Source organism: Bradysia coprophila, unplaced genomic scaffold (assembly GCF_014529535.1).
Source record: "Bradysia coprophila strain Holo2 unplaced genomic scaffold, BU_Bcop_v1 contig_151, whole genome shotgun sequence".
NCBI lineage: Eukaryota > Metazoa > Arthropoda > Insecta > Diptera > Sciaridae > Bradysia > Bradysia coprophila.
In genome coordinates, this window is record NW_023503423.1 from 8365582 (window position 1) to 8381679 (window position 16098).

Genomic DNA, 16098 nt, shown 5'->3' on the forward strand with positions numbered 1-16098 from the left:
ACTTATCAGTTAGTTAGTTAGTTGATACCAATTATAACTAGGCCCCATCTTTTGGATGGGTCAGATCCCTTGACTGACTGACTTTTTCTCAAGAAGATTTTTGTAATCCGAGCAAAAAAAATCACTCTAAAAGTATATAAAAGTATTCCAGGGTATGCGTACCCTACTTTCGATACAAAACACGTATATGAGAAATTCCAGCACTTGACCATATACTGGCTCATACGTATTTTCAGTACTTAAGAGGAATCGATGATTTGCTGAAAAGTATACATTTGGGTGATTTTTAAATACTGTCTTTTGGTGATATATATCCACCAGAACCATTTTTCAAGTATTACGACCGCAATAACGACCACGAATGTGTTAGCTTTCAATATAAAATATATTTGGTTGTAGCAGTTTGACCAGCCCTGAGAAAACTGAGCAGTTTATGAAAATTTCGTTACACTGATCACTTTTTTCAGAACTGGTCAAGTGACTACAACCAAAGCACCTAGCAGGGTAGTAGAAAAAAATAAAGTAGTACTTTAATCGAAGCATGCGAATATTTCCATACCTTTTTTTTCTCAATGTCATTGCAAAATTACCATTAAGGCTGCTAATGGTAGAGTAGGCGATGCAAATGTGGAACACGTTCGTATTGTGGGACACCTCATTAGTTTTATAATTACCGCATTTCTACAACAATTTTTTATTTAAAATATAAAAACAGCGAAGCTGCAATCACTATTAGCGAGTTTAATGATTCTATTGAACATTTTAACCGATGCCAGATCCACTTAAAGATTTCAACCGTTTAAAAAACAAAATCACTCAGCATGCTTTTGATTTCGATGTCATAGTAAAGTCAATAAAACCTATATTGTTTCGGCTTATACAGTTTCGGCGTTCACTGTTTTACGATATTTAACTAAATTATTATCAAAATTCGGCAGGTTCTGAGGTAAATATTGAAAATTCTAGGATTGTAACTTGTGCAGTTAAAGTGAAACACCTGAATGATGTAATTGTGGAACACTTGATAATTTAAAGGTCAAACAAAATGCCGAAAAGAGGAACGAAGTCACGCGAATGGGACAAAGATAATATGGCCTCAGCTATTAGAGCTGTTCAAAATAAGTCGATGGGACTTCGCGCAGCTGCAAAACGTCACGGTGTTCCTGTAGGAACTTTGCATCGATACATGAAGTCAGAAAACCCTTGCTCGAAAATGCTTGTAAAAATGGGTCGAAAGCCAACACTCGGAGACGAAACCGAAAAGCAGTTGGTGAAGTATTGTCAACAAATGGAAGGCATTTACTTCGGACTGACACGTTCTGACATCAGGAGCATGGCTTATCAGTTAGCTGTGAAAAATAACCTGGTGAATAAATTTTCCCAAGAAAAAAACATTGCTGGTCGCTATTGGCTCAAAGGGTTCTTGAAACGTCATTCGGAGATGAGTTTTCGTCGCCCCACGGGTACATCCGTTGCTCGTGCTAAAGGATTTAACAAGGACAGTGTCGATGAATTTTTCAAAATACTTGGAGATATTTACCTCAAGCAAAAATTCCTGCCGCACCGCATCTTCAACGTCGACGAAACAGGATTCTCCGTTGTTCCGAGCAAACATCCGCAAGTGCTAGCATTAAAAGGAAAACGTCAAGTTGGATCAATCACATCTGCAGAACGGGGTTCCTTGATAACAGCTGTTACATGCATGAGTGCGAGCGGAATTTTCGTTCCACCGCTTCTCGTATTTCCTCGAAAAAATGAAAATTCATTGTTTATGAAGAACTCGCCACCCGGTTCAATAGCGAGTTTCCATCCATCCGGGTGGATACAAGTCAACAGTTTTACCAAATGGTTCAAACACTTCATTGGAATTACAAAGCCGTCCCAAGACGATCCTGTTTTGTTAATACTAGACGGTCACTACAGCCACACAAAAAACATTGAGGTCTTAGATTTGGCAAAAGCAAATTCCGTTGTCGTCATCTCGTTGCCCCCGCATTCGAGTCATAAAATGCAGCCACTTGATAAATCGTTCATGGGACCTTTGAAGACTCACTACAATGAGGAAATTCGAAAGTTCATGCGAGATCTGCAGAGAAAAGTCACACATTATGACGTTGCTGAATTATTTGCGAAAGCTTATCTTCGAGTTCAAACAGCTGAGATTGCTGCCAACGGTTTCAAATGTTCCGGAATCTATCCATTTAACCCACAAATATTCAGTGATGCGGATTTTATTGCCGGTAACAGACTCTTCATTCAGGTTGTAATTTGACGTTAGTTTTGTTTACGTTTCTAGCTGGAATACAACCGCAAGGTGATATGACTACACAAATACACCAGACGGCAGACTCATCGGTGCAATCAGTCCAATCGAACGAGCATATTGTCTCTTCACAGTCATCGACACATTCGTCTATCGCTCCTAATACAAGCACACTTCCAGCTGTCGTTACTCCTTGGGAAATATTTCCTCTACCAAAGTTGACCAAATCGGAAAATTCCCGTGGTAGAAAACCTACGAAATCTAGATTATTGACTGACCCAACTTTTAAAGAGGAGCTAATTAAAGTTCAAGAAAGAAAAGATATTGCTCAATCGAAGAAGGAAGCTGCCGCTTTGAAGAGAGCTGCAAAGATGCTGGTGAGCCATTCTGAAGGTGGAACAAAACTCGTAAAACCTGTTGTTAAGAGCCGGGGACGAAAGAAAAAAACACCTGATGCTATTCCGACTGGTGATGCATCACCTTCTGCAAAACCTCTCGTAAATCGCTCACGAAAAAGAAAGGCGGCTAAACCAACCAAGCCTGCAATTGTCCAAGTAAAACCGCCCTGTCGCAAACAAACATCAAAGACTGCCAAAGAACCAAAACGATTAAAGAAGATGATTCACAGTGATAGTTCGTCATCGTCAGAGGAGGAGTTTCGTGAATCGGACGGGTCATCTGAATATAACGAATTCGACACTCCTTTGGTAAGTGATACTTGCATGTACTGCAAACAAACGTACGGGTCTGACGTTTCTACGAATAATTGGATTCCATGCCTTTTATGCAGCATGTGGACTCATGATAAATGCACAACCATGGGCCAGGAATTTATCTGTGAACACTGTCAATTATTTTAAATCGATCCTAAATGTTAATTTGATTGCTGGCCTGTAACTGGTGCCAGTTATTTTGAACTGATCCTAAATTTTATTGTGATTACTGGCATGTACAGTACAATGTACATTGTATACATGGTGCCAGTTGATTTGAACTGATCCTAAATGTTAATTTGAGTGCTGGCATGTAAATGGTGCCAGTTATTTTGAACTGATCCTAAATTTTAATATGATTGCTAGCATGTAAATGACTTATCATTAAACTGTTAAGATACATTTATACGAAAACATGCTTATTTTATTTCAAGTACCAGAACAAGTAGAGTGTCATATAAAAATAAACCATACGCAAAGGGACGCCTAGATTTTGATTAGCATTATTCAAGTGGCTCTCATTCTATTGTCATACCAGTTTAATGGGTAAGTCTCTTCAACAGCATATTTAACACAACTTTTGACCTATTCATTTATGTTCCACATTAACATCGCTACTGTTCCACATTTAATTCACTTTTTACAATTCGACAAAAAGTACTTCGACTACAATTACACTATTTTTTCATACTATTTATAATTTAGCTGTCATTCGCATATTTTTTTTTGTTCTCAATACTCTGTAAAACATCTACTGAAGACACTACTATTTTTGAGTTTGTATCAATGAAGTTTTCTCAAAAAATAAAAAAGTGTTCCACATTTGCATCATCTACTCTATTATTGGTATCAAAATACTACTCTATTTGACGTGTAAAAACCTCTATTACCCTGCTAGGTGCTTTGCTACAACCAAATCTATGTTCTGTTGAAAGCTAATACATTCGTGGTCGTTATTGCGGTCGTGTGTTTTGAAAAAAGGATTCTGATGAAAAGATACCATCAAAAAGGCAGCACGAGATACGCAAATGTAGGCTACAATTTTAGCTAAGCATCGATGTCTCTTAAGTTTTTTTTGTCTTCTAGCAGACCCTGGAAAGAGGCGAATGTCTTGCTTACATATTGAATAAAAATAAAACTCGTGTGATTACGGCCCTCGCTTCGCTCTGGCCGCAAAGTTCACACTCGTCCAAACTTTAATTTCTTTCTTATCATCGATATAAAGATATTACACACACAAAATTTTGGAATAAATCCTAGAATATTACTCCAGTATATTCCATTAACGAGCTTAACACAATAATATCACGGGACGATACAAAAATTCTTTTAGGAATATTTCTAAGATCACCAGCCCGTTACGACCCATCTTCGAACGTAGCCTTCGTAATTTTATTCACTGTTGATTAAAAAAAAAGTTTTTGGAAATCCGTTGAGGATTACGTCAAGTTATCGTGTTATTAAGGAACGAGACAAAAATTCTTTTGGGAATATCTCTAAGATCACCAGCCCGTTACGACCCATCTTCAAACTTAGCCTCAGCAATTTAATTCCCCGTCGATTAAAAAAAAGTTTTTGGAAATCCGTTGAAAATTACTCAAGTTATCGTGTTATCAACGAATCATCAAAGTGTGACAAACATTTTCTGTATTTAAGGTTTTTGGTCATACATTCATGCATTTTCAATCATAGTAGTGATCATTGTGTGACAAACATTTTAGGGTGTTTATCATCCGTAAGACCCATGACTTTCAGTCAAGGAAATTAGGTGTAAATCATTATGGTTCGCAAAGTTCGTGACTATGGAAATTTCTTACACTTTTAACATAAAATATATGGGACAAAATGTCAAAAATTGCCATACTTACGAACTTTTAAAACTATATTGGCTTACCCCTATTATGTTATTAACATAGCGGCTTTGTACTGCAAAACGTTTGCAGTTATCGTTTAGCACTGGTATGAAGTAAATTATTTGAACCTAAAAAGCTTTGTTTGTATTAAAGAGCTTTTAATTTTATGCAGCAGAATCGTCCAATTATACATCACCTAACCTAACCACTACGCACCCACATATTTTTCGAGCGAATCGTTGAATGAACGTATTCATTTATATAATTCTTCGGCATCGTATGGTAAGCAAGCATTCAACAATATGTTTCGTTAGTAGTGGTATTTTAGCTTCGTTCATACCTACTTAATTCTCTCATTCATTCACTGGTCTGTTTTAGTATTCATCATACCTGTGTCGGAGCGGTGGCAAGTGAGAGTGAAGTAAATTTAAGCTTGAAGCGATTTTTTTGTTTTGGTCAATTTACTCGATATATTACTTCTGATATCATCACAACTTAACTGTGAAGGTAAGCTCTAAATAAATTTGTTAGACTCTTATTAAACGTAAACTCTGGACGTAAATTCTGTTTGGATGCACTGCATATTGTGTACTGTACATGCATAAACTAAGATGAAACAGAGGTCAACATAATTACTTTAGTTCTCACGCAATCGCTACTGTGTATTTACACAACCTTGAGCGATTATTGCGTCATTAATCAATGACTGGATGATTTGAAATTTGCTTGATATCATTGATTAACCAATCTTTCTTTAGACAGGAAAATAAGATGACAAATTTAAGCGCTTTCGTATTGGGAGCATCTGGAACGGCAGGCAAATCAATAGTCAAAGCCTTAGTGGACCATCCAAAATTCGACAAAATAACACTAATCGGTCGCCGTGCATTAGACTTATCGAACATTGCCCATCAGCCCGGATATTCGAAAATTCAACAAAAAACCATCGACTTTGACAATGTCGAAAAATACGCCGATGACTTCCACGGATATGATGTGGGATTCTGTGCACTGGGAACATCCAGTGTTGGCGTCAACAAGGAACAATATTACCGTATCACACACGATTATGTGATCAATACTGCTAAGTTGGCCCATTCTGGAGGTTGCAAACAGTTTCACTTCATTTCCGGCCGAAGTACTAGCAAAGATTCGTGGTACTCATGGGCAAGAACGAAGGCAGAAGTCGAAGAGAAACTTATGGCTATGGGATTTGAACGTGTTTCCATATACCGACCAGGTGGTATAATTAAAGACCGAACGGAAATTACTAGCACCGGTGAATCGATTGGTATTTATGCGTTCAATATATTGGATCCTTTCCGGTGTATTAGTGTTGATACCGTAGTATTGGGAAAAGTTATGGTGGAAAGCTCATTTCGTGCTATTGAATCGAACGAAATATTGGAGAATGCGGATATTCTGCGGCTGTGGAAGGAAGGAAATAAAAAATGAGTTTTTTGGTGGGCTAAAAAACCAGTATACATCTGGCATTACTTCATGTACAAGTCGTGTGTTATTATGTTTGTATTTTCGTACGTAGCACTAATATCCCTCATGTCTACAATTATTTGTTATACCAAAAAAAAACCAATACAAAAAGTGAATAAAACAAACGGAAAAAAATCTTTGAATTTACAGCAGCTTCGGCGACTACGCAGATACGACAGTCTTGCTACCATCACTCGCTTTTATAATGATTCCCTTGGACCCGTTCATAGTGATTGTCTCGCCGAATTTAAAAATGTCGGTTGCTCCCGTACATCCAACCACACAAGGCAGTCCATACTCTCTAGCAACGATGGCACCTATATTTCCAAAAAAAATGTATCAAAAAATCATTCGAGAAATTACGATCACAACAACCAAGAATTCCGTACCGTGCGATATTAAGCCACCAAGCTCGGTAACGATTCCACCTAATATCGGAAAATATGGTGACCAGCCGATATCAGTTCCATAAGTGACCAAAATATCGCCCTGTTCAATCTTATGCACCTCGTCAAAACTTTTAATTACACAAGCACGCGCTGTGACCACACCTTCACAGACCGGTGTTCCGGTTACATGTTTTACACTGCCATCCACGTTCCACGGCACGTCATTGTTGATCGGCTTTACGACGCCAAAGTTCAATTCGTTAAAGCGATCGGACGCCCAACTCGGAAACAATTTCATTCGTCGCATGGCTTTTGTAATCAATTTCGATTTGTTGATTGAAACAGGTTCATCTTTCGTCGGTACGTGCAATAATTCAAGTATTTCCTCGCGATGCAAATAGAATATTAGGTCGGTGTTCGGAAGTAGTCCTTCGGCATAGAGAAGTTCAGCGAGATGACGATAAGCTTTGCGAATTTCATGTATAAATGCGATCATTGCACTTTTGGACGTTTCTCGGAGCTGTACGGCTTTCTGGCAAAGTGGAATCAGTTTTGAGAGCATGAATCTGTGGATGATTAACGATCGGTTCTCTATATCTTTCAACCACTCGGCGTATCATCGATTTTACTTACCTTGTCAAGCGCTTTTTCGGAGTCTTTAGCTTGCTGATAATGTCCCGAACCGTCATCTCTTTCTTCTTCGCTGTGATGTCTTTCTTATAAGAAAGTATTCCCTTAATCGTTGTTTGGATCATATCGATGACCTGGTCAGGTTTCATTCCCCACGTAATTGCCACAAGGTCGTACTCTTTCAGCGCTCGGTGACCGTGTTTGTTCAAAAAAGCTTGAACCGAAGCACTAGCCGTCGGACAATTTTCTTTCAACCATTTGATGCCCTCCAACGGACTGATATTGATAAACTCATTTGCTTTGGCACGATTGTAAATCTCGATGGCAATTTCCTCCAATAATTTTGGTACTTCGGCGGACTCTACGTCTTTGCACGAGCCTAACATTAGGGCAATATCGGCGTAATGTTCCACTGTTAACTCTGCAACCGAATGTTTAGACAAAATTTTTTTCTTTCTTCCTAATGATTTACCGAATAACGGTTAACTAACCAGTACTTCCTTCCGTAAGTAATACCAAGGTCAACAGTTGGTACACCGTACTTACTTTGGATGTATTGAAGTGAGTACTCAGGATGAACGGAAAGCGATCAATGTCATTGAGTTCGAATTCGATTTCGTCGTTGAACGTGTCAGCATTGTGATAGTCTTTTACACCATCGGGTGAATATCGATTGTAGACGGTTTTCATCAATTTCTGATTGGCTTCCACAATTTTTTTATTATTCCAGGCACCCTGCCGTGAATGAAAAGAGTTTTGTGGCTAAGCTGTTTGTTTAGATACAATACAAATGCAGGTGTAACTCTTACAGTCACTGCACTAAACAAGAGTTTTCTCAAAATAGACTTGTCCACATTTTCGTTTCTCTGCATAGCAACACTGCAAATTCAAAGAAAATTTCAAATATTCCACCCAGAACTTCCACTTAAAACCCACCGATGTATTTCCGGTGTAACATATTCATGGCCAAACATCGTTATCGCACTTATTTTATCCGCACGAGTCAACTCTTTACCAGTCATTGACATCAGCATCTACAATTTTAAAGAAACAAACTGAGATGCTGGCACATCAAAACCCTCCCGTTTCAAGTGGTAACCTTGTACACATTTATTGCTACGCGATGTTGAGTGATGATAAAAGAATTGGTGAATCGTCCCTGGTAAATATCTGATTTGAAGAACATTGTCTCCTCTTGCCGTCGCTCCATTTCGGCTATGATTGTGGATAAAGTTAATGGAGACGCGGTATCAGGAATGAGCTGAACAATTTAGGCAAAAAATGAGTTTCATTTTCAAATATTATGCCAACGCAAATACTTCTCCTAAAACGGCAAATGTACTCAGGTCGTCCTTGCTCATTACGGGTGAGTCAAATTCATGTAACAATTCCCAATTGGAAAGGGCATTTAACGTTGTAATCGGTCGTGATTGTAGAAGATAAATCTTATTCTAACGGGAAAATTTAGCCATTGCGCAACTAGAAAATGAACTTTGTCTGTAAGAGAAACTACCTGATAAACAGCCCACTCAACGTCTCTAGCATTTCCATACAAATGTTCAAGCAATACGCCAATTTTCGACAAATTTAGTACTTGGTCATCCCTTAGACAACATCGGGATTGATCAGCGGCACTGACTTTCTTCTCCAAGACATTTTCCCCTATTTGTGAATTCAGAGTTGTAGCGGATGTAGCGTCAATAATTTGTTTCTTCACACATACCATCATCAAAATTCATGTGCAGAAAATGCGTTTTATTACCAATCTGTCTACTAATGATGCTGAGCTCTCCGTTGGACATTCGTTCAACGATATACGAATCTGGATCAACCCGTCCTGAAACAACCGATTCGCCCAGTCCAAAATTCGCAGTGATCAGAATTTTACTGGGATCCCCACTAACCGGATGCTGAGTGAAAAGAACTCCAGCACAATCGGAATGAACCATAATTTGAACGACAACCGACATTTGGGTGTCGATTGGTTGTACGTGCTGGCGGCGATACTCAACACTTTGATAAGTGAATAACGATGCCCAGCATAGTTTGACACTTTCCAGAATTTCGTCTAAATTCCGAAGTCCTAAGAACGTTTCATTTTGCCCAGCGGACGACGCATCATCGCTATCTTCTCCAACTCCAGACGATCGAACAGCAAATTTCAAATTCGCTGGATTTTCTTCTCGGTCAATCAAGGCTGTAAACTGTTCGGATATCGCAGCCACCAGTTCCTTTTCAAGAATTGATTTTTTTAGTTTTTGAACAGCTTCGTCACAGCTTTCTTTCAAGTTTCCTGGCTCTATCCCGTATGCGACTTTTCTTATTCTCTGAACGGTTTCGTACAGATCTGAATTGCGTCTCATTTGTAAATTGAATGAACTGACGGTGACGATAAATCCGTCTGGTACATAAAATCTTAGATTTTGCAATTCGTTTGCTGATAAAGTTTGGCCTGCATTCAGTAGAGCCAAAGATGCTCCTTTACCACCAGAAACAGCTACACAGCTTGCATCCCTATCGTGAAACGACATTGCAAGCCTATTATTATGTGGACTTGGTGTCGCATGTAATAGTTTCGGGACTTGATGTGCACATTCAATATTCGGTGTGTTGGAGTTTGCATTGTAGAAAATAGCCACACCAAATCCTCGCCTACCGTTCAGGCCTATGTTTCACAGATAGTCGGTTACATTTTGTTTGTCGAACGACGATGTTCTTTTCTTACCAACTTCAATTGGAACTGTGTTAGCACTTTGTGGTAGTGGGACACTCTTATTCTTGACGAAATAGATGGAGGTATTGTGTAAGATTTGGTTAGCTGAAAGTAAATTCCGTCTCAATTTAAGATAAACGCTGAGAATACTGTAATTCAACCTTTAAACTGAATATTTAGTCCTTTCGAAGCAATCGGCTTTAAATCATCAGTAATATGAGCTAAATGCAAATCAGTCCATTCAATCGCATAGGTATCATTATTCGCATGTCTTATGTATCCAAATGTAGCGCTTTTGTTGAATGATATGATGTTAAATGTCAGTACAAATGGAAATCCCTAAATGGATATCTGTCCCCGTCCAATTAGCGAATTATAAAAAAAATGAAATTTAAACCGAAGTCAAATCAATAAATTTCATTTTTCTTATAATTCGTTAATTGGAAATTAGAAATGCATATGAACTTACTGCGTCAGTTTTTCCTGGTAGCTAACTGCACCAATTTCAAAAACTGTTCCATCGAAACACACGCCAATTATTTCCAGAATTCTATGAATCTTTTGTGACTCAATGGGAAGGAAACGACGTTTGCGGAATCCCGGTAAGTTCATTTCAAACAGGTCCATTGTCGATTCGCCTCCGATGCAAATTTTAATTTCTTTTTCAATAAAAACCTGACCGTGCAAAGCACCGAATTGATCGTATCCACCGAATGTTGGAGTGTTACTAGTCGTGAGTAATTATATCAGTCAAGTAACAAGGTAACATGTAGAACAAGCAAACAGTTCCAAAAATAATTACAGAAAACTCGCCCAATCTTCACCATTCCATGGTTCAGTAGCTACAGCTGACGCTCTCAATTCAATATTCCAATCGTCAGGATAATGTTTCGGTGGAGTGGAAGCTGCCCAACTGTTTAAGAATAATTTTGTCTTAAATATAAGTCATTAAGTCAACTGTCTTTGTAATTACAAAAAGTTAAATTTGACGAATCTCGATTTCTTGCCTTCTCTCTCTGTTATATCAACGGTTTTACTTGCAACAACGTGACTCATCTGATCCAACCAGCCGATAAATGTTACTCGTAGAGTTTTATAGGGAAGGAGCGTTTCAATGCACAACCCGGACGATTCAAACTTATCGGACATGGTATGGGAACTCGTTTGAGGACGATCTGATAGTCAGAATTGAATTATTAGCGAAAAATAAATAACAAGAACAGCACTACCTGGAAGAGTGAAAACACTTCCGTTTGCTAATCGTAAGATTAACCACACCTCATCCTCTCGACCCTTTCCTTTTTTTAGTTTGATGAGAAGCGAGTTGCCCTCATCGTCACATCCGAAAATCTTTAGAAGTAGAGAAACAAATTTGTTAATTTACCTGCAGTCTAGCATTGTATTGAGGTAATCGTTAAATATCTTAGGAGAGTGGTCATACACCCTATATTATCATCAACATACTTACCATCTGGCTGTCGAAATTGACATCATTTTCTGCTATGTTAATCTTTTCACTTTTGAACTGCATAAAGTCAGCAGCATACTCATCAAGATTTCGTTTCGACTGTTTTAATTGTCGTTTGACCCAAAACTTTTTAAATTCGTAATTAGCAGCTGTGGATGAAAATTGATCGAAAATGGTTATGGCGATTTCGTTACATTTTAAATGGAACTGAGGCTCCATCTTTTATCAGTTTTGGAAAATAGTTACATGTGACAATACGCAAATTTTCGACAAAGTCCTAGAGTTTTGAGAGAAGAAGACGGGCGCATTCAAGAAAATGTAGGGCACTTGGAATTGGCTGTTTCAATTATGTTTTCGGGAAAAGAAGGGAGGAAGTCTGTAGTGCACTAATTCAGCTTTGGACCATATCCGAACACTATGATCAAAAGATTTCGTGTTTTTGTAAATTATATCGATAGAGAATTAAATTTCCTAAACGCTAGAAGTTTTTTAATTGGGTGGTCCAAAAATATGGTCAAAGTGAAGACATATTTCGAAGCATCTACTTTTTCACAATTTTTTGAGGAAAGTACTGCTAAGAAAATGGGTAAAATATGGAAAAGTACGTCCTGAAACAAAGGAAAAACGGGAAAAAGCCATTTTGAGAAACTTCTCAAACTTTTTGGTAATTTTTTTTTCTAGAATTTGTTCGTTAAAATTTTGGTTTTCTTTTTATGCGAGTCGAAGCTGTTAAGCGTCACCCCCACCGATATCAGTTCTTTTGTAAGTGGATAAAGGGACCTGCATTACACCTTACGGACCATCGTTACGGACTTTTAATTCACGCCGTAAGTGTGCCTAAAATTTGAATTTTAAGTGAACGATTCGATGAAAAAGTGAACCGAAAAATACATTTCAACGCTTCCTTGTATGACGCTACGTTAGAAAGACCTCCGCACTAGGGGGGTCCAGAATCGTATGGGAAAACAAAAGTTTCGAGAAAGTTGGCGGACCCCGGGGAAAACGAACCTATATGACCCACTGATAAAAAATATATATGGGGCCGATGCGATCCGAGTTGGTTTATGGGTCGCGCAATGACGAAATATGTGAAAAACCACGAAAATGAGGGTTAAAGAAAAATTGAACGTAACTAACAGATGCTGAGGTAACTTCTTAAGGTGAGTTGGCTAATTTCACTTCAGAATAATTCAAAGAAACCGATTTGATGATTTGTAAGTGCATTCGCAGCTCCCAAGTCAGTCAAAGATTCCCAATCTGTTCACTCAGTCTTTGGGTTCTTCCAAAACATTTATGGGATGTGCATCGGATATATTTATGTCTAACGAGAGCTTATGGCATAAGCTTTCATTGCAAAAAGAAATTTTTTCGAAAACAATTTTTTGAAGCTATATACAAATCGATTTTGGAGCAAAAATGTCAGGGTCGTGAACTCAGGCAATTTTCAAATGACTGTTACGTCATGACACCAACTTGAAATTTATTGTGTATGGGCTCGTTAGAAAGCCACTGTCATTACCTTTACAACGACACCTAACACTTAATTTAAAGAGTGACCTCGCCTGACTTTGTATTACTTGGAAATTATCTGTCGATTTTTGTCTATATCAATATTGTTAGGTGTGTCCAGACGATATAAAAATTCCAAAAAAATGAAACCAACTCATTTTTGTTGCTTTTGCATCTAATCTAAGTTGTCTGGACCAAAAAAGTTTCATATTGTCGTTAAAAAAAATTTCGCATACAAAGTAATGGAAAAAATGTATGGAAAATTTCAGTGTTTTTTCACACGTTTCGTCCTTGAGCGACCCATAAACCTACTCGGATCGCATCGGCCCCATATACAATTTTTATCAGGAGGCCATAAAGGTTTATTTTCCCCGCCAACTTCCTCGACACTTTTATTTTTTGGACCCCCCTACTCCGCACTTTCCATTTTGAATTTCGACCGCACTTACGGCATAAATTTTCGGTTCTAAAAAAACCGTTATCGTAGCGGTACATCACGAAAAAAACGATAATGTTATGCCGGAACCCTGTTCAAATGTTACAAACATCAGAGCAAGGCTATTCGCTTGCATTTCCTTTACAAAAATTTATGTGAAATGATACCGTAATGACATCCGCAATTAATCCTTTCGGTAGCGCGTATATAAATATGTCATTACCATATGATCGGTGCGATCTATGATAATATTCATTTATACTCTAGGTTGTAACAAATTTAGCGAAGTATTCTGTCTGCAACTATTATTTTGGTATCGGGGAATCTGGTACACGCGATCATAGATCATTTTCATGACCTTGTAAACGTCAGACACGATCCCAACTGTCAGACATGTCGAAAAATATCGAATGAATTGAACGAACGATTTTCATATAAAGTAAATTGAGCGCAAAATTGACGAAAAATTATGTGTGGTTAAGTTGACAAGTACCATATAATGAAAATGATCTATAGTATGCGCCCTTTTACTACATGTAACGAAAAGTCATGACTGTGCCAAATTCGCTCCTTAGAGGTGAATCTGGCACACCATCAATTGGTATGGTTTTCCAGATTACCCCACACCATTATTTTTTTTAAATAAACTTTCATACACTAGAGGAAAAGTGTAAAAGTCGTCTAACAAATGAATATCTAGATTCTATTTACTAGTGTTTCGTTGCAGGTCGCGAGCGAGCACTGAGAAAAAAGATTTGAAAAGCTTACCTGTAGCGGTAATTTTGTCTCCAGGTAATCTACAATAGCCTTTTGTATGCGGCGATACATACAGCAGTGCAGTGACAGCTATTGCAGATTACCTAGAGCCAAAATACCAGCTACAGGTGAGATTTTCAATTCTTTTTCCTTAGTGTGTACCTAACAAAACTCCTGAATATAAAAATCTAGATGTTCATTTGTTAAATGAAATTTTTGTGTAAACAATCTCAAACCGCAACTTTCCAATTTTCCGCGAGTCCGAGTGTAGTCGAACGAACATATGTAAAAAAAAACAATCTTCTAAAAACTGAAACTTAATCTACTTCTGGCTTGGCAACACACTGTCGGTGTGTTTGGGACTAAACCTACCTTGCCGAGAAACGGGCAAGGTAGGTTTAGTCCCAAACACACCGACAGTGCGTTGGGCTTGGAGATTTTTATTTTATCGAGTGTGACGCGAGAGGTCACCGACTTCCAGAGATTACTTGGGACTAATATGTGATTATTTTGAAGTAAGTAACTCCTCCAACCACATAAGTCACATGGCTAAGACCCCGGAAGCTAGTTCTAACGCTACTGTGTCGTAAAAATAACTCGAAATTGAATTGTTAGCCACATTGTTGTCTAGATTTCGTAAGTATGCATATTGAGCTTACAAATTACAAAATGAGTAATATTGTTACTGTAAATGCCGGGTGTACACCGTGTTTAGCTCAAATTTTTGTAATTACACACTCCACCAAATGTAACACACTTCCGTTGACTTCACGCCCTTCACGCTTGCTCGATTTTCCGGTAGGTTATATGAAAATCTCTGGTATCGATGTTAGTCTTAAATATGAAATTGATCACTAAGGTTTTATTTTTTATTCTTGTCGATTATATGTCGACAGGACCGCTTCCACTGATCAACAACGAAGAAAAGAATCAGGTTTTTTGGTGGTCATTTCCATTTATAGATTACATTTGCGTATCTTTTCGTTGTAGCACGTAAATGCTTTCTACCAAAAATGTGGAGCAGTATGCAACGCGAAATTTTGCGATGTATCATATACGTGTCGCCCCGTAAATCGAACATCGAAGGTAAAGAAGTTGGACATATACTTTCATCAAGACGTCAGATTAGAAGCTCCAATAGAAGTAAATTTGAAATTTATTGTAATAACTCCATAGGTTTCTTCCAAGGTCGTTCAAAATGTCAATCGTCATCCACAGAGAAGCCAACACAACCTCACTTTGAAGTTTTAACGAACAAATATGTTTAAATTGCGGTTAAGTTTGCTTCTGTGGATGACGGTCGGTTGTTTTCAGCCTGTCAAAATTCGTTTTTACCGTATTCGATGGAAGAAACCTATTCAATCGTCAATGAAGCATAATGATCAATTTACAGGTACGTATAACTACGTTCAAAAAATTCAATACTGAATATCGCCCATTAATGATTGATACCAAGTTCGAGCTGTGTGAACAATTGTTGCATAAAACGCATCCTATACTCAAATTTTTTCGGCCACCTCATGCAAATGATACGGTTTTTAACCCATGTCCAATGAGTGTAGTGTTAAATATTTTAACCACTTAGAGGATATCGTTTCACTGAACAATATTTTCTCAGGGTCATAGATATTGCATACCGACATATACGAACGCATGGATTGGTCACTTAATTCCAGTTGGAGAGTGGAGAGTAGATTTCATTATGACGAAAATCATCAATGGATCAGAGAAACATATTTTCACAGTATCCGATTATTACTTGCTGAAACCCACGGGTGCAACGGAGTTTTAATTATACTCTACCTTGAAAAATGATGTTAATATAAAAAAAAACGTGCTCTCAAATAGAAAAATCTCTGAAAATATTTCCGTTGTAC

General features: G+C 38.0%; 3 protein-coding genes across 3 annotated transcripts; 1 reads left to right on the top strand and 2 right to left on the bottom strand.

Annotated features, from left to right (window-relative positions):
• Positions 1-5156: 5156 nt before the first annotated feature.
• LOC119074836 (oxidoreductase HTATIP2-like) lies at positions 5157-6435 on the top strand. The gene is made up of 2 exons (XM_037181130.1): positions 5157-5340; positions 5592-6435. The coding sequence occupies exon 2, from the start codon at positions 5601-5603 to the stop codon at positions 6282-6284; it is 684 nt and encodes a 227-aa protein (XP_037037025.1). The 5' UTR covers positions 5157-5340; positions 5592-5600; the 3' UTR covers positions 6285-6435.
• Positions 6316-8063, bottom strand: LOC119074835 (putative phosphoenolpyruvate synthase). The gene is made up of 4 exons (XM_037181129.1): positions 7831-8063; positions 7343-7760; positions 6710-7275; positions 6316-6637 (listed from the first exon to the last, which is right to left on the bottom strand). The coding sequence occupies exons 1-4, from the start codon at positions 8027-8029 to the stop codon at positions 6483-6485; spliced, it is 1338 nt and encodes a 445-aa protein (XP_037037024.1). The 5' UTR covers positions 8030-8063; the 3' UTR covers positions 6316-6482.
• Positions 8064-8444: 381 nt separating this feature from the next.
• Positions 8445-9813, bottom strand: LOC119074837 (uncharacterized phosphotransferase YvkC-like). Its single transcript, XM_037181132.1, has 3 exons — positions 9063-9813; positions 8659-9001; positions 8445-8600 (listed from the first exon to the last, which is right to left on the bottom strand). The coding sequence occupies exons 1-2, from the start codon at positions 9700-9702 to the stop codon at positions 8748-8750; spliced, it is 894 nt and encodes a 297-aa protein (XP_037037027.1). The 5' UTR covers positions 9703-9813; the 3' UTR covers positions 8445-8600; positions 8659-8747.
• Positions 9814-16098: the final 6285 nt, after the last annotated feature.